The sequence below is a fragment of the Mustela lutreola genome, chromosome 3, assembly GCF_030435805.1.
Source record: "Mustela lutreola isolate mMusLut2 chromosome 3, mMusLut2.pri, whole genome shotgun sequence".
NCBI lineage: Eukaryota > Metazoa > Chordata > Mammalia > Carnivora > Mustelidae > Mustela > Mustela lutreola.
The window spans coordinates 208,716,169-208,735,544 of NC_081292.1; the positions used below are offsets into that span (position 1 = coordinate 208,716,169).

Consider the following 19,376-nt stretch of genomic DNA (forward strand, 5'->3'; position numbering starts at 1 on the left):
GCAGCGCCCCCCCCCCCCCCGCCCCACCTCCCCTTACTGCCCGCGCTGCACAATTCGCAATCCCTGTCCTTTTGGCTTTCTGTCAGTGTCTGCCAGTGGGGACTGCCGACAGGACACTGCAGAGGGAGGGGAATGAGGTCAGCGCACGTTCCGTGTCCAAGATCATCTCGGGCTAGCTACATTCCTCCACTGACAGAACACGGCTGGTTTGATGAACCACTGCCTTCCCCCTACTAGATTCAGGTCTTTGTAAATGGTTTCTTTAAAAATAAACTCTCTGGGGCACCTGGTTGGCTCAGCTGTTAAGCCTCTGCCTTCGACTCAGGTCATGACCCCAGGGTCCTGGGATCGAGCCCCCTCATCCAGCTCCCTGCTCAGTGGGGAGCCTGCTTGTCCCTCTCCTGCTCCCTGCTGTTTGTGTTCCCTCTCTCTCACTGGGTCTCTCTCTGTCAAACAAATAAATAAAACCTTTAAAAAAATAAAAGTAAACTCTCCTTGGCAAGAAGATGCAATGTGACAGTCTCTTGAACAAATGGTGTTGGGAAGATCGGACCGCCACATGCTGAAGAATGAAACTGGCCCATTCTCTTACACCACACACCAAAATAAACTCAAAATGGATTAAGGACATAAATGTGAGACCTGAAACCATAAAAATCATAGGAGAGAGAATGGGCAGTAATGTCTCTGACATCAGCCATAACAGCAGGTTTCTAGATATGTCTCCTGAGTCCAAAGAAACAAAAGCAACAATAAACTATTGGGACTACATCACGATAGCAAGCTTCTGCACAGCGAAGGAAACAATCAATAAAACTAAAGGCGACCTACTGAACAGGAGAAGATATTTAGAAGTAATACATCTGATAAGGGGTTGGTATCCAAAATATATAAAGAGCATATAAAACTCTACACTCAGGCAACAAACAATCCAATTTTAAAATGGGCAGAAGATGTGAATAGCGTTTCTCTAAAGAAGACATCCAGGTGGCCAACGGACACATGAAAAGATGCTCAATGTCACTCGTCATCAGGACATGCGGATCAAAACCACAATGAGAGACCACCTCACACCTGTCAGAATGACTAAAAAGCACTAGAAACTATGAGTGTTGGTGAGGAGGTGGAGAAAAAGGAGCCCTCATGCACTGTGGGCGGGAATGCAGACTGGTACAGCCACTGTGGAAAACAGTGTGGACACGATCCTCAAAAATTTAAAAATAGAATTACCATATGATATAGTTATCGCCCTACTGGGTATTTGCCCAAAGAACTAAAAAACAATAATTCAAAAGGATACATGAACCTCTATGTTCATGGCAGCATTATTTAGAATAGCCAAAATGTGGAAGCAGCCCAAGTGTCCGTCGACAGGTGAGTGGGTAAATGTGTGGTGCGTGTGTGTATTGTGGAATATTATCCAGCCATAAAGGAAGGACATCGTAACATTCGCTCCAGCATGGCTGGATCCAGATGTAATGCCAAGTGACATAAGTGACCAGAGAAACACAAATGCTGCACTCCCATGTAGAATTTAAGAAGCAAAACAAATAAACAAATAAAAAAGAGACAAAAAACAGACTCAAACATTCAGGACAAACTGGTGGTTCCCAGAGGGGAGGAGGGCAGGGGAGGGTGAAGCAGGCCCAGGGGACAGCGCACCGAGTGCTGGACAGATCGCTGAATCACGCGTCACACACCGACGCTAAGGTAAACTGTACTGAGTTACACTGGAATTAAAAACAGATGTTAAACTCCTGAGCTGGAAGAACGGCTAGATCATGCCACGTCGCAGACCTTCCTGTCCAGTCTCCCGTGTTCTGGCGACAAGCCAAGCTGCAGGTGGCTGTCACAGGTCCCCCAAAGACGACGAGAGCCCGAAACAACGGACCCTCCCCGAATGCCTCTACGCAGAGAATGAAGGCACAGTCTTGTAGAAACAGATACAGAAGACACGGCCTTTAAAATTCTGATTCTCCAAGTTCAAGGGGTCTGATTTTGTGCAAATAAGGGGAGGTAACTGCAAATCCCACAGTGGGAAAAAAGAAAAAAGAAAAAATCCCCAAGACTTAAGAGGAATGTGAATAAATGGCCACGGCTAGAAAATACAGTGCACACTTCAAAACAGAGACACAACATCATCACGTGACATGCTCTGGGGACAGAACATTTTGGAGATTATATTCTATAAGGAGAGTTTTAATATATGCAATAACTTTTTCAAACACACCAACTATTTCATTTATGTCTTACCATTTCTTTCTTTTTTCATGTCCATTTTTGATGACTCTGTTTTAAAGGGGAATACACACAGAAGTATGATTATTAATATGCAGCAGTTGCCTAAATTAGTCAAAATAAACTCATATGAATAGGAACAAAATGCCCATGTTTGGACACCAAAAGCAGGATTACGTCAAACAGGACCGAGTTCAAGCTTTGGTCAAGCCATCTGGGCATGGTGGCCGCCCCTGCCATCATGGCAGAGCAGACCTGGGGCGCTGCCTCTCAAGCGTCTGGTCAAAACTGACACTTCGGGCTGTTCTGTGTGGCAAAGTCATAATGCGCAGACATTGCAGGTAGAGGCACACATTTTCCATACTTCAAAATGCGACCAATTCTTAGCAACTGGACATTCAAGTAGTCACAACACAAAGGAGAGACTTCAATTTACAAAAGATTTTTTTTCACACCAAAAAAGGCTTAAAATATAACATAAAATATAACATATCTTTAAAGAACAGAGTATTCACTGAATTTAAATTTAACTGAATGTCTGCTCTGTTTTAATCTAGAGAAGTATCCTAATTTCAAAACATTTTAATTACAGAATTAATTAGTAGTCAGCAGGATTAAAGTGGAACATTTTGTTTTGGCGCGTGAAAATTCAACAAAACTTTTTAAGATAGCTGGTTAAAATATAAAATCATCGCTTCTTACTGCCAATATTGTGGTATCAGCTGTTTCTGATATTTTATCTCTAATGCCCTCTTCAGTTATGGAGGACTTCTACCTTCATTTTCAACATTATCATTTTTATACTGGTTAAATTTATTCCAACAAATACATATATAGGTATGCATATCTAATACTCAGGAAAAATGGCTTTTTAAAGTCAAAACTAAGTTAGCCTTAAGGGGCCCATTAATCTAAAAAATTGTTATTATGGATGATTTTTTTTGTTATTCATTATAATTTTTTATGTATCATGAAGAAACTGTTCCCTGGTTGAGAACTTGAGGATAAGAAATGGATGTCCTGCTGGGTTCTCCATTTATCTACCTTTTCTCTGAATTGCTACAGTACATCACTGTATATTAATCATCCCAGTGATTACCATTGCTACCCTGCATCCGTCCAACCAGGCACTCACCCGGCATCCACTTCTGAGGCTTTCTTCTGGGCACTCGAATAACATGGCAAACAAAGTAAACCAAATCACTGCCTGTGAGGAGCTTATGGTCAAGTGAGGGAGACACAATAAACCAATAAACGATACTATACAGGACAGCAATAAGGGATACACTTAGAAAACTAGAAGGACCCCTTCTGAAATAAGGGAAACGAAACCTCAGCTTTGCTCTGGGTCTCAAAGCCAAACTTTAATCTTGCACCAACGTCAACATGCATTCTTCATTCTGAATCAGGGCAGAAAGTCAAAGAAAACCAGTTTCAAATGTAGAAACTTCATGGTACCTTGGCTAAACATAATAAAGCGTCTCTGGTTGACGTTGAAGTTCGCATTGTGCAGCTGACATATGATGGCCACTCGGTTGTGCAGGGCGGCATGATGGAAAATGGCATAACCTGATTCGTCTGAAATGTTGATGGTCAAGCTTGAGGTTTTACGGCTAAATGTATGGAAAACAGCAGACAATCCTCTTTCGACAGCAGACTTCATCCCAAATGGGATGCTCTAAAATTATTAAGAGGGTCAGAGTAAATTTTTTCAAAATATACCTCAAGTGTAGCTTAAGGAAAAAAAAAGAATAAACATACTAACATACTTACAATAGATACAATGTTAATATATAACATAATAAATATATATTAATATTATCACAGGATTGGTACCCAGTTAGGGTAGAATTTTCACAAGATCCATGTCTCACTGAACAATGATTAAAATTATTAGAACTATAAAAAACACTGAGAAATTTAAAAAATATTTTTGGGAAGTTTTTTTTTTTTTTTTTCTCCACTACTTTTTAGGGAGAAGTTGTAGAATTTTCTTTGAAGACAATTAAAACAGGATAGACAATTTTCTTTCTGAAATACTTAAACAAAGGGAGATCACTGGGTTCTTTTGATTTAATAACAATCTAATTTAGAAACCTAGAAACTAGAAACATACAGCTACAGAAATAAAATTTGTCTTTGCTCTAGGTCTCAAAATAGAGATGTAAAAACAGGACACTCTTCTTTGAGACATATTGACTACTTAATATTTTAAAATTAAGATTCAAATCAAAACCACATTGAGATATCACATTACTCCAGTGAGAATGGCCAGGATTAACAAGATAGGAAGCAACGTGTGTTGGAGAGGATGTGGAGAAAGGGGAACCCTCTTACACTGTTGATGGGAATGCAAGTTGGTGCAGCCACTTTGGGAAACAGTGTGGCGATTCTTTAAGAATATAAAGCTACCCTATGACCCTGCAATTGAACTCCTGGGTATTTACCCCAAAGATACAGATGTCGTGAAAAGAAGGGCCATCTGTACCCCAATGTTCATAGCAGCAATGGCCACAGTCATCAAACTGTGGAAAGAACCAAGATGCCCTTCAACGGACGAATGGATAAGGAAGATGTGGTCCATATACACTATGGAGTATTATGCCTCCATCAGAAAGGACGAATACCCAACTTTTGTAGCAACATGGACGGGACTGGAAGAGATGATGCTGAGTGAAATAAGTCAAGCAGAGAGAGTCATTATCATATGGTTTTGCTTACTTGTGGAGCATAAGGAATAGCATGGAGGACATGGGGAGATGGAGAGGAGAAGGGAGTTGAGGGAAATTGGAAGGGGAGGTGAACCATGAGAGACTGTGGATTCTGAGAAAGAAACTGAGGGTTTTGGAGGGGAGGGGGGTGGAGTACCAGGGGTTGGGGTACCAGGTGGTGGGTCTTAAGGAGGGCACGGATTGCATGGAGCACTGGGTGTGGTGCATAAACAACAAATTCTGGAACAATGAAAAGAAATGAAAAAAATAAATAAAAAATTTTTAAAAAGAGCTCATTAAAATTTTAAATTTATGGACATTGAGACAAATACATGGTAAATAAAGGCCAGTGGATCCATTAAAGTGGGTGAGCTCACCACTTCTAGTTCCAGAAGCCGTCCTTCAAGGCCTGTTGAAACAGGTACAGAAATCTCATTCAGGATGACAAGTTTGTTCCTCAAGTTTGGGTCCCAGGACTGAAGCCTGACTCTGCCATTTAGTGCGATTTGGGAAAGATCCTTAACTCGCTGCATGTCAAATTTCTCACATGTAAAACAGGAATGATAACAATGTCCGAGTACCTTGAGAAAGTTTGTTAAAAGGATTTAGGAAGCGCCGGGCACACAAAAGCAGCAGTCAGTGCGCACGAGCCTTTATGAAGATGGGCCACGATGCGGTTCATTAACAGATTACTTTGTAACCCTACCAGAGATTTATAATCCAAAATTATATAGCTTCTAAGCTGCTGAAATGTGGAGTTTTTATTTCACATCGAAAACTTTATTTAACCTAATATTTATCCCTAAGATAGAAATTTGAGACATACACTTATCTATAACATATTATGTACACTAAATTATGTCAGAATTACTGAAATACCTTGCATTTCATAGCTTTTTTGAAGCCAAATTTTTTCTTAAATTGTTCATGTAATTGGGCATCTGTTAGGGGAAGCCTTTTTGGTTTCAGACTGTTCACGACTTCATTTATGGCTCCCCACCATTTTGTCTTATATAGTTGATGATAGAAAGCTTCAAGTTCAAAACAGATCACATAGTAGCTATAAAAACATGAAGAAAAAAGATAAATCTTTCTGACTTTTAACTAATTTGCTACTTTTTTTCTATGCTGACTAAACCATATTTTTTCTATAATAATTAAATATAAAACTGTAGTTTACTTTATTTTTTATTTTTTTAAGATTTTATTTATTTATTTGACACACAGAGATCACAAGTAAGCAGAGAGGCAGGCAGAGAGAGGAGGAAGCAGGCTCCCTGCCGAGCAGAAAGCCAGATGTGGGGCTCGATCCCAGGACCCCGAGATCATGACCGGAGCCAAAGGCAGAGGCTAAACCCTGAGCCACTCAGGCGCCCCTAGAACTGTAGTTTAAATTGTACTTGATTGAAAAGGAAGGTCTTAGGGAAATACTATGTTATGCACTAGCTGGAGGCGAATGTCCTCTCTTCCTGGACCTCCACTTCCATCCCAGCTTCCTGAACACAGCAGACTTCTGCAGGCTTGGGGCATACTTGAGGACCTAGTCACATTTGTCTGAGGTTGTCATTCTTCCCACCCACCACGCTCTCCTCCGACGAGGACACTAGACCACAAATACAAACTAAGGCTGTCCTCACCCACATCCTGCAAATACAGTGCTGGTCCGGGAGTGGGACTTTTCATCTTGCCCGTGGGCCCTGGCTTGCGGAGGTGCCGCCTTCATGATGGAGGGCTGGCCTGACTCCCTGGACTCCAGCCTCCGGAATCGGGGACAGGCGCTCTGAATCTTGCCCGGATCTGAAGGCTTTCACACCACAGTAACGATGGCTTCTAGAGCCTTAAGGAGCTGTATGAGTGACACCCGGGTGCTTGATTTACAGTGGATGACTAAACTAAATTTCTAGAAGAAAGTAGCTCACCTTCCTTCGGTGTCACATACGCTGCTAAGAGTAGACACCACAGAGAGATATGCCAGGTCCCAGATGCCTGCTTCCATAGATGTAGTCATAGGGGATCACACTGAAGATATCCTTTGGTCTCTGAGTGGCCCAGTAGCACACCATAGAGTCCCAGTGCCTACACCTCTTCTTTCTATGGTTCCCCAGAGCCGGCTCTAGCTGTGGTAAACCGTTATGGGGTCAGGAGTTGCTGATTACCCCTGGGGCCCCCGTACTCACTGCTGGACTCTTCGATCACTGCCGAGGCAATGCAACAGACTTATACATTTAATACACACCAGGGGAATGTGGGTTGATTTCTTCTAGAAATTCAATTTACTTATCCAATACAAATCAAGCCTTGAGAATCAGCAGGGGCCTATCCTACCCTAGAAACTGGAGAAGAAAGAGGGGGTGAAGGTGGCTGTGCCCTGAGACGGTCTCTACCACAGGATTTCGTGACCCTCCCTCCCCGCCCAAGGGTGGATCCACAGCCTGCACTGGCCCAAAAAAAGATGACCTTGGAAGCACAGAAAGCCCACAAGGCCAGCGCCACAAGGGAGCCCTCGTCCAGGCCCTGCAGAGTGACAAACCACTGTTCTTACTGAGACCTTCTGTGCCGTCACCGCTACGATGGAGCCTCATACAATGACCCCATTCATACTCTTCCCTGGAAACCGGCACCCAGCTTCTGAGGAGTTTCCAGCACCACATTTCCCTGATATTCCACTGCTACCTGCTTCCTAATACCCACAGCAGTGTCACAAGGCTAGTCTGCTCTCCATGCCGGTAAAATAAGATGTTTTAGTACTGGTATAAATTAATCTTTTTGCTCTGGTCATCGTCACCTTAATAATTCATGAATTCTTGTACTTTTATGGGTGGCCGAGTCCTGAGTATCTGACTGTGGTCCCTACGTTTTGATTCTGGTATGGCAGGAGAACCCAACCTGAACCAAAACAGTCTAGGACTGAAATGTTTCAGGTGTGCCTGGAAGGCTAGTGGAACTGATCCTATTTTCTTAAGGGACCTGGGGGTCCTAGGAGATCAACCACGCCGAGGAAAGAGAATATCAACCCACGCGAGTTCAGTCCAATAACAAGGCCCTTAAAAGCAAAGAGGGGAGATAAGGTGGCCTGCTTTCAATCATTCATTCCGATTACTCTCTGGTCCAGCGCCAACACAGAATGACCTCTCCAGCACAGAAAAGAATGACTATAAGCAAAATGACCAAAAAAAGATGTTTCTGCACCAAATTATTAGGGGCTCAAGGCAGCACTTCCTCGAAACCAAGAAAATTAGGAGAGAAATTCTCCTTACTTCAGTAGATGGGCCTCAACACGTCTCACAGCTGATGCTGCTTTTCAGCACGCGTGAGCAGCAGCCTGGCCCAGAGGTGACGCGGACCCACAACCAGGAGAAACTGCATCGCTCACGCAATGGCGTCAGGGCTGAGTCCCTGCATGGGGCCTGCTGAGCGCCAGGGTCCCAGCAGCGGATCCCTACGGAGAGCTCAGACGGGAATGAGGGGACGTCACAGCACCTGAGCGCTGAATGAGCATCTGGCATCTCTAGGAAAAACTATGGGGGGGGGGGGGCGATTCTGAAACTGAAGGTTCTGTAGTACCTGGTACGGGTACCAGGAAAATACTATTACTCCATTCGCCTGGGTCTGAGAAAGGAGCTCCTGCTGGTTTTGAAAGTCTGCAAATTCAAGTCCAGCTAACTGAGGGTCACCAACCCTGGTGACCAGATGCTTGCATTAGTCAGAAGCTAGAGCTCATTCCGCCACGGCATCCCAGGGCAACGGTGGGACTGGTCCCCTCTGGCTCAGCGGCAGTCTGTGTGCTTATGCCAGCCAGGCTCCCTCACCCACAACAGCCTCTCCCAAGTGCAGCTTTTCTCTCCCCCAACGCCCTGTGCTCCCAGGATCTTAGCGTCCAGCCAGACCCTACGCCTGGGAGAATCAAGTGTTATTCAGAGGGGCTTCCAGGATCCTGTCCAGCTTCGCGAGGGTTGTACGTGGAGCCTATCGGCAGGTGCTGGGTCCCTGAGCGAGGGGGTTCCTCCTCCAGGGAGATGCACACCAGCTGTCGATTCTAGAGGCGTGAGCTCTATTGCTTGATTCCCTCCAAAACCAGGGTGGCCACCAGCCCCAGGCTCTTTGACTTCATCTCTAGCCCCATGTGCACATTTGGGCAGAATTAATGGGACGATCCACCTCTCCTTGTATATCCTGCTTCTCCCTCTGCCTTGTTTCTGGTACTTTCCTCACTGCCACGCATTCTGGTAGAAACTTAGAATCACTGTCTTTACTTCTTCACATCCCATGAACTCTCCCCGACTCCACCCCTCGGCCCACCACACCGAGCCTATAACCAGAGCTAGTTTCCTTACCGAGGCACAGCTAAGTTCAGTGCTCTTGTCAATCTTAAGTTGACTTGGCCTTTTCTTGAATTTGAGGCTTTCAACTATTCCTATATTTTGAAAATTCTCCCCATTTGGCTTCCATGCTGCCGTGCTTTCCTGGTCCTGCTCCCTGCGTCTTTCCTTGTCCGTCTCCTCTGCTCTTGACCTGCTTCTCTCCACCCCATTGAAAAGCGGCTGTTCTCCAGAGTTCTAGACTTGGTCCTTTCTCTAAATCACTCTCACGCCTTAAAAAACAAGATGAGGGGCACCTGAGTGGCTCAGTGGGGTAAGGCCTCTGCCTTCAGCTCAGGTCATGATCCTGGGGTCCTGGGATCGAGCCCCACATCAGGATCTCTGCTCCGCGGGGAGCCTGCTTCCTCCTCTCTCTCTCTGCCTGCCTCTGCCTGCTTGTCATCTCTGTCTGTCAAATGAATAAATGACATTTAAAAAAAAAAAGATGAAAAAACTTCTTCTATATGCTTTTAAATCTCAAGTCTCTACCTCCTAATGACAATGCCCCAGCTCTACCTTCCATATTTCCAAACTTCAGCATCTAAGATATGAAAATCCAAGAACATAATACATAAAAGACCCTAGCAAAACTTAGAGAAACATCCAGCTTCAAAAGATGACAGGCACAGGCGTGCCTGGTGGCTCAGTCATTAGGTGTCTGTCTTTGGCTCAGGTCGTGGCTCTGGGGTCCTGGGACTGAGCTCCGCATCCGGCTCCCTGCTCAGTGGGGAGTCTGCTTCTCCCTCTCCCACTTTCCCTGCTTATGTTCCCTCTCTCACCGTGTCTCTTTCTGTCACATAAATAAATAAAATCTTAAAAAAAAAAATAAAGATGACAGGCATAACAAGACCCAGCACAGGAAGAGGAGTTTAAATCCTATTTCTCTGGGCTCCTGGGTGGCTCAGTGGGTTTAGCCTCTGCCTTTGGCTCAGGTCATGATCCCAGGGTCTTGGGATCGAGCCCTGCATGGGGTTCTCTGCTCATCGGGGAGCCTGCTTCCTCCTCTCTCTCTGCCTGCCTCTGCCTACCTGTGATCTCTGTCAAATAAATAAGTAAAATCTTAAAGAATAAAAATATAATAAGAGTTAAAAAAAAAATAAATCCTGTTCTCTGTGCTGAGTCCACTGCCCTTCCACGGACCCACAGGATTTGATCCCCAACTCCATCCCCATGTAAATGCAGCGATAGTTTTAAGAACCAGTCCCCATCGCTAAGGGCTGTTATACAGAACATACCAAAGAGCATGACGTGATAAATACACTATTTAATATTTTGTTGAGTCTGGATTTCATTCATGGAAGTTATTGTTCTAGCATCTCTGTGCTGAGGTATCAAGTTAGCCTTGGCATTTTGACACTTTCCTTGTTTTCTTCTAACGTTCAACAAGTTGTGGCTACTGTGAATGATTACCGAAAGTTCCTTACCTTTTTCCATTAAGTTCCATGACTGGTATGGAGTAATGTTCCTTGTAAACTGAATCTTCCACAAATGCATTGGCAGCACAATTCCGTATTTTTTCTAAATTGTTCTAAAATATAGGTTCTGTTACTAAAGATATATCTTTAAACAAGTCTAAACAATTATGGTTTCTTTCAGATAAAATTTTATACTTGTAAATGTTAATTTTTTAAATATAATATCCCACCAGACCTTAATGATAATTGCATGTATCCAATTCCTACTTCAGGAGTGAAGAAAAAAATACAAAAGATAATGTAAAGAAGGTAGAAAAGCAATGATAATTCAAATGTTGTGTTTATATGAAACTCTAGATTAAATTATTATTCCCAAAATCTAGAGGATCTCTTTTCTAATACTAACTGTTGAAGAAAATGGAGGAATATGTAGTGAATGTTGAGGATTTTTACTGTACTCTGATTATTTTAGGGCACATATGGTCCATTAGAGGCCTACAAATTCTGTAAGGATAGGTGCACCTCGCGTATTTATCGTGTCATCTCTGACACCTAACATACCTCGGATATAGTTTGCACTTAAATTCATGTATGTTACATGATATATGGAAAGATTCATGAGTCAGGCAGATAATCATTTGGAGACTGGCCTAGTGCCGGTACCAGCAGAGACTTTTTGTTGATGGAGAATAAGATAAAGGAGTTGTGAAGTAACAAACCATTTCAGAAACAATAATAATTAAAACCTTAAAATCTTCTAAAGCATTCTCAATTGAAGGTGTGCTGATATCAAATTCAACTCCTCCATGAACATGAAAATATTGATCCTCTTTGTAGTGAAAATGCTGACATTTAAAATCTCGTCCATAAATAAACGGAGGCAATTCTCGCTCTGTCTTGACCTTGTCATCTCCAAAAATGAAAACAAACTTTAATTTAAAAAGTGAAAACAGCATATATGCAATCATATTTTGAATATACAGATTATGTTTTTAAAGCTTTTATGTATTTATTTGTCAGAGAGAGAGAGAGAGAGAGCGAGAGAGAGAGAGCACAAGCAGGCAGAGGCAGAGAGAGAAGCAGACTCCCTGCCGAGCAAGGAGCCCGATGCTGGACTTGATCCAGGACACTGGGATCATGACCTGAGCCGAAGGCAGAGGCTTAACTCACTGGGCCACCCAGGCGCCCCAAAGATCTAAATTCTACTTTATGTAAACCAAGTGGAAAAAAGTCCACATTAAATGAATATCTTGGCAATTTTTAGTCTCTAAAATCATTGCCTTAATATATATTTAAAACATGAAAATATATTTGTATCATACATTTTGGGCATTTTCTATAGTTTCATTGTAAAGACATTTCAAGAGAACAGCCAAAACATTATTCTACTTAATGATTTCTGTGTGTGAGTTCAAGACTTATATATTACCTCCAATTGTCAGAAAAAATTTGAAACTATGTCTCAGAGAATCTTGGGCTAAGTAAAAAAAACAAAAACAAACAAACAAAAAAAATGTAACCTGAGCTGGCTCAGGTAAAAAGAGACATTAAAACCAAATAGTTAAGTATTTCTCATGGACAAAAATAACCAGCTCACCTTTTTGAAAGTCATAAAACCACACATACATTTATTTTACAAAAATAATTTTCTAAAACTCCAGTAATGATTAGGTTTGTCCAAAATTTTGATTTAGGAGCAGAATATGGTTTCATCAATGTAAAGCATACAATGTATTTTGAGAAATGTAAACGGCACAGAAAAGTTCAAGGAATAAATATAACATCTGAATATCACCACTTCGAACTATTAATACTGAGTCATATTTGCTTCCAAAAATCTAAGTAATAAAACATTACAGTTACAGCTAATATTCTCTGTAATCAAGGGCTTCTTGGTTCCGTCCGCCCCGCCCTCTTACCTCCACCCCAGGATCAGAATGGTCATGAGCCCATTTTTAAGTCGTTCACGGATAAAGGTAATAATTTTCACCATTTGAATGCTCAGGAGACAAGTTTTCATTAAATGACCTGCAAAATTTCTACTGAAAACTTGCCACCTGTAGAAAGCCCACCATAATAGCCTACATGCTTGGGCACCAATGGAAATATATAAATTGTGTACTAATCTGGGTGCAGGGAACAGTTTGCACGACGTGTCAGAGTCAATGCAAGTATGGTCCTATTTCAGTTCTTTAGTCTCTCACATCGGTTTGTGTGTAACAGTGCTAACACACTACTAAAGTTTTAAAATATGTTTTTGTCTCTTTTTCAGGAATGTAACACCATTCATGATCCTTTACTGCTCCATAATAATTTCAGAATCAATTTATAAACTTCCATGAAAAACACGATAGGGGTTTTAATAGAAGTGCCTTGAATTTATAGGTTTATAGATCAGATATGATACAGTCACAGTGTATCATATGTCCCATAATGAATGTGGCATATTTCCCTATTCTTCTCAGAATTTAAGTCTCCTAATAGGCCTTATAATTGGTATAAATATATACCAAGCACTACATACATATGGCAAATATTTTTAACTACCTTGGAGACATTGAATTTTGTTTTATTTTGTTTCCTAACAGGCTACAGCAAGGTTATATGCCTGGACACACCTACTACAAACAAAGTTTAATTTAAATATAAAATATATATATATATATATGTGCATATATATGTAATTATTTCATATTTGATTTTTATTGATACACTTACCTGAAAAAGGCGGAAGCAGACTACTTAAATATGGAACTTTCATCTTCTTTTTTAAACTCAATAAAAATGGAGTCAGAAAACATATTAACTTTAGGTATCCTATCCCTCTTCTGATTTCTTTTTTCTTCTCAAAGTGTTTTTGAATAACCTTTTTCTGGAGATACAATCTTTGCTGTAACCTCTGGTAGGTACAAATATCAAGATAGTCCTGAGTACATTTTATAGCATTTGTAAGCCAATAGGCTGCTTCAAATATAAAAACATTTTCATACTGCTGAACTTGTGTGGTACTGAACGTTAATTTCAGCATAATGTTTTCAGCATATTTCATAAAAACAGCTTTTTCTTCAGGGCTGTTGGGATCGTATGTGGGATCCTCATTCATGTCTTCGTCATAGATCCCATCAAAGTCTGGGTCCTTTGTGACATCAGTCAGGCCTTGACAGCAAAGAAAAAAGAAGATAGTGAAACATCGTACTTGGCTTCTGGATAAATAGAGAAGATTGAACACTGGGTTTCATCTTGAAATCCTACTGAAGTGACAATAAAGGGATAATGAGATGCCAAAAAACTTGTTAAAGATGAAAAGCAAGTGGATGAGTGGGAACTCAGCAGAGTAAAGAAAGACGGAAGCTTGTAGACTGAGGATGGATTCCCACTCCCTTTGGAAGCACGAAACCCAATACCATGGATACAATGTCTCAGATTTAATCACAGTAACTGTGGAAGAACAAAAAAATGTGATCTCTCTTTAAGCAGAGATTCAACTTTTCATTTGGCTAAAAGTATAATCTGCTGTTTCAAGCCTTCTATTACGTATTTCTTGTTTTTGCTGATATCAGAAGCTAAATATACATAATAGAGAGCTTTCTTGGTAACTGGGATGAAACAAATAAGAATTAAAACTTGATTTTACTCTATAAGTGACAAATTTCCTATTACATTTTCTTCCTATTTATGATGAAATTAAGCACTTCCTTGTTGTCAAATTGTCTTTTTAAGGACGGGTACACTTATAATGCTACACTTCATCTAAGCTTGAGAAAACTGCATGGAATCATAAAATATCTTGGTAGAAAATGTGGAGTCTAACATTTGTGCCTTAAAAATGCAAACAATACCTCCATGTGCCTCCCTTTCTCTCTCCTTTCTGTCTTGCCCCAAAGGTATTTAAAAAAAAAAAAAAAAAAAGACGATAAAAGCCAGAATATACTTGGATTTTTAAATGGCTACTATGATTCACTTCCCTCTTGTAAAGGTTAAATTAAGAAATTACAAAGAAACTGAAGTATTCCCGAAAAGTACTGAAGTATTTCTAAAAAGAAGATCCGCACGTGAGCGCGCACCTGCACCTGCTGGCGCCGCAGGCTCGGGGCCGGGGCGCCGCGGGGCCGCCGCGCAGCTGTCGCCGGCCGAGCACGAGGGCCCGGGACCCGGACGCACGTGGACCCTCCGGCCCGCGGGTCCCGGAGCCGGAGTGACCGCCGCCCCCGCCCCCAAGGACAGCAGGGGAAGGAGGAGGGGGTGGGAGCGTGGAACCTGCGGGGGCGGGTCCCCGGGTTAGAATTACCAAAAAGGGGGGGGAGGGGCAGGAAAGGGCGGCTCCGAGCCCGAGGAGCGCAGCGAACGCCGACCGCCTCCCCAGCGCGCCCCGCCCCGCCCCTCCCCCGCAGGGCTGGGGCCGCCGAGCGGAAAACCGCGCGGGGAGGGTCTGCGCGCGCGAGACCCCAAGCTCCTGCCCCGCCTTGGCCGGGCTCCCCCTCGGTCCAGGCCGGACGCCGCGGGACGATGGACCGAAGCGGAAGGACGGCCGGTGCGGCGTCTGGGGAGACGCTCCCCGCGAGCGGCCCAGGCTCCGGCCCGACCCCGCAGCGCGACGCCCCCGCCGCGCCGGGACAGCCCGAAGCGACCCGGAGCTTGCGAACCCGGAGGACGAGGAAGGGGGACGAGGAAAGGCGGGGGAGGGGTGAGGAGGGGGGGCGGGGCGGGGCAGGGCGGAGGGCGGAGCGCGGGGAAGGACTCTGCAGAGCCCGGCGGGGAAGGGTCCGGAAGAGCATCAGTTCCATAGAAACGGGGGCGGGGGACGTCCGGAGCGGAGATGCACCTGCTGCTCCCGGACGTTGGACGTTGGACGGTACCGCGGGGACCTGCGGGCTGAGCCGGAGCCGGAGCTGATGTCTTACGTGACGCAGCTCAAGGCACAAAGAATGTGAAGGTATTAAAGAAAGAACATGTGGGGGCGCCTTGGGGGCTCAGTGGGTTGAGCCGCTGCCTTCGGCTCAGGTCACGATCTCAGGGTCCTGGGATCGAGCCCCGCATCGGGCTCTCTGCTCAGCGGGGACCTGCTTCCCCCTCTCTCTCTGCCTGCCTCTCTGCCTGCTTGTGATCTCTGTCTGTCAAATAAATAAATAAACAAAATAAAAAATTTTTAAAAAGAAAGGAAATGTGATCACATGTTATGCAAGTCATATGTACAAAGTCATAAGAAAGTAGAAAACGAGACAGGATCTAATTCAAAGAACTGGTCACAACTCAATCCGGAGGATGAGGAAGGGAAACACGATCCGTTGTATCGACCTCCACGTTGCGTTCTTCCAGTCTCGCCTCCCGCCCTGCGTTTGCTCCGACTCCTCCTTTCTGCGCCGATGCAAGTCTCTATCTGAGGGTCCAGAGACCCTCCCAAAGCTAACAGCCTCCCCGTCCCTGAGATGCGCTTTCTTTCGTTCGCGGCTAAGGGAACGATGTATCTCTCAGGGCCTCAAACTGGAAACCCAAGAGTCTCCTCAGTTCTTTCCCGCACACTCGGTTGTTCCTACCACGATTCCCGCGGGCACGAGCGCTCGCCGCGCCGTCCACAGGGCGAGGTGCGGCGGAATCTGAACAAGAAACAGACATACCTCTCTGGGCTCTTGAAGAGGAGCTTAAGGGCCGATAAGGGAGAGGGAGGAAATCCGTAATTTCAGTACCAAACGACAGACGGTGTGTGGAAGAGAAGCGGCTGTGCCTGCTCCAGGCCTCGAGAAACGAAGAGCTGTAACCTGCGGAGGACTGCGGAAGAGTGAGGCGGGGCGGCGGGGCGGGGCGGCGGGCAAAGGACCGCGGACCACCACAAAAACCATCCCACTGTACCTGTTGTGCCGCGAAACGAGTATATATACACAATATATGTATGTATAGTACAGATAGATTTGTATTAATGAATACATACATTTATTTGTATTTTAACTAAGAGTTACCCCTCCACATTCTTCCATCGCAAGAATGTTTCCCTTCTTTCCTCTCATCCCACAAACCTGATGTAATAAATTAAAGGATCCAAGAATGACTCACATAAGAAACCCTCCGTAAGTTCAATCCCCTACAGAAAACTAGATAATATGATCAGATTTTGATACGCTCTGTTCTCTACTGCTGCTACGACTGTTTTTTAAGAGTGGTGTTCGCGATGGTTTCGTAAATTGCAAATCAGAGAGGTAAATGAAGTTTAACGTGGCCAGACTGATTCTTAGCCGTCTGCCTCCGAGAGAGAGAGCTGGCCTCCTGCAGAGGCCCTTGGAAATCCACGTTAGCCCAGTGTTTAAGGCAGTGATGTGGTCAGTTGCTCGGGAGATGCTCCAGGATTTAGTGGTATCCGTTGTGAATATACAGGCTTTAGAGAAATATGGCCTAAGAAGGAAGGAGCTTAAAAATTTAGTGAACCAAGAACAAATACTCATTAAACCAAATTCTACTAAAACACCAAAGCTTAGATTGCTGATGCACATCTCTCCTTAACGTCAATTCTCCTATCATTCATTTTTGAGATTTATAAAAATGGCGATGTAGATGACTATCCAATCTGACAGTCATTTTGCTTCCAAGTTTGGAGATTTTTCTCATGCACTTTAATTCTACTATTGGCTCTACTGCTGATTTTCCTACGTGGGCTCCGCAAGACAAAAGGTATAAACTGAAAACTCCAACTGAGACAAAGATAAATAACTTTTAAATTAAAAAGATGGCTTCTAATAAAAATAAAACATGTTAGATTCTCTTACCTGCAGAACTAAACTCTGCAAAAATATCTTTTTGGGTTTGAGGCTTCCCGTCTGGATCAATGTCCATGATAGTACGCCACAGTTCAGAGAATCTGGCTCGTTTTTCTTTGGGCATGTATATCCCGTGCCACAATGCTTTCAGCATGTAGTCAATATTGATCAGAATTTGCCCAATTCTGGTATCATAATAAGCAGGTGGTAATTGACAAGAGGAACTCTGATCGTAATTAGCTTCTAAACTGATTGAGGGAATTTGATTTAAGCAATAAATTCCAACAGCCAACTCCCTTATGATTTGATGGACTTCCCTATAGTCTAAGAGGGCAGTCGGGTCCACAGGAGTCAGCAGGATGGCAGTGGAGAAACCCACATTATTCATTTGGGTCATAATTCCACACGGGAGGTCGAGCTGAGAGCGGACGTCGTCTTTGGTGGACAGCCAGCTGACCAGGGCCGTGGTTAGCAACTCCTGCACTTCACTCCGGTCGTACTTCTCAAAAAAAGCAGAAGCATTTCTCTGTACTGCCAAGTTTTCCAGGTAGGTTTCTTCATCTTGAATTTGATCAAATCTAGGTAAGCCTTTTTTGGGCAGTCTTAACATTTCTCCAATTAATTGGAGGTGGCCTTTCTGAAGTTTCTGTAATGAAAGAAAGGAAAAGACAGGCTGTGAAATCTGTCCTGCTAATGAAGTTGGATTTCTCAGATCCGTCTTCACCTTTGTCTTTAGTAGGTTGCTTCATGGTCAACCATGATAGTTTTCAATCTTTTTAAACATGTAACACTTTAAACAATTGAAGTGTAATTGTCATAAACATTAGCTTGAGGTCTACAACACAATGATTCAATATTTGTATATATTTTTAAATGATCACCACAAAAGTCCCGCTAACATTATCAACATGCATAGTTACAAAATCTTTTATGATACCTACTTTTAAGAATTTGCTCCCTCATCAACTTTTCAGAATGTAGCACAGTATCATTAACTACAGCTGCCGCGCTATGCATGACATCCCCATGACTGCTTCCTAACTGGAGGCCTACACTTTTGACTCCCTTCCAGCTTCACCAAACCCCCAACCCCTCCGGCAGCCACCAATCTATTCCCTGTATTTATGAGCTTGTGTGCTTTTAAAAATTCTACATATAAGCCTTTTTGTATATTTTTATTTTGTTTTCAGTTTTTTTTTTTTTTTTTTTTTAAAGCAAGAAAATAAAGACCTGCTTAAAAGGAAAGACAGGAAGAGCCGATTTAACTTTCTGTTTCTACGTCACTAACTGCCTTTCTGTTCTTGGAATAAGAATGACCATAACCACTGTTTTTTGAGCATCTACTACTTGCCCAGCTCTTGACACATAATATTTTAGTTATCTCATTTAGTTGGCCCCTCTCTTATTGTGCTTCTCAACACTCGCCCTGCAGTTGAACCACCTAGAGCTTATTGAAACACAGCTGGACCCTGCTTAGAGTTTCTGATCCAGTCGGTTGGGTTGAGCTGGGTGATTTGCATTTCTGAAAAGTCAGCGATGATGCTGATGCTGCTGGTTGGGAGGGGACACTTGGAGAGCCCAAGGATCCGAGAGAGGCACTGGTATCCCCGCTGTGTAGACGCAGACATGAAGCTAGGAAGGTTACGGAAGGTGCCTAGGGTTTCACCTTTTCTGGTTCTAAAGAATCAGAACCAACCCAGGTCTGGCCCAAGACCTATGCCCATAGGGACACGAGAGGGGGAGAGGAAAGGGAAGGGAAGAAACCTACTTTGGAATGATTGTTTTCTTGTCCAGGAGAAGGAAGCTGCGTCCACTCTGGTCCCCAGAATATTCACGGGGCTGGGGGCAGTAGTCTGGTCTCCTGGACCCGCCTTTCACATTCAGGATCCCCGCGTGGGCGAGGGGCCC

The 19,376-nt window shown here is 43.6% G+C and overlaps 1 protein-coding gene across 1 annotated transcript in view; it reads right to left on the minus strand.

Annotated features, from left to right (window-relative positions):
• Nucleotides 1-19,376, minus strand: part of ANKAR (ankyrin and armadillo repeat containing) — a 63,850-nt gene extending 44,474 nt beyond the window's left edge. Inside the window, exons 1-7 of the mRNA XM_059168626.1 lie at nucleotides 19,237-19,376; nucleotides 17,478-18,114; nucleotides 13,441-13,878; nucleotides 11,469-11,632; nucleotides 10,732-10,835; nucleotides 5,829-6,009; nucleotides 3,697-3,916 (exon numbers count right to left, since the gene is read on the minus strand). Of these exons, the coding sequence (XP_059024609.1) occupies nucleotides 3,697-3,916; nucleotides 5,829-6,009; nucleotides 10,732-10,835; nucleotides 11,469-11,632; nucleotides 13,441-13,878; nucleotides 17,478-18,078 (1,708 nt within the window). The 5' untranslated portion in view covers nucleotides 18,079-18,114; nucleotides 19,237-19,376. The remainder of the gene's footprint in view (nucleotides 1-3,696; nucleotides 3,917-5,828; nucleotides 6,010-10,731; nucleotides 10,836-11,468; nucleotides 11,633-13,440; nucleotides 13,879-17,477; nucleotides 18,115-19,236) is intronic.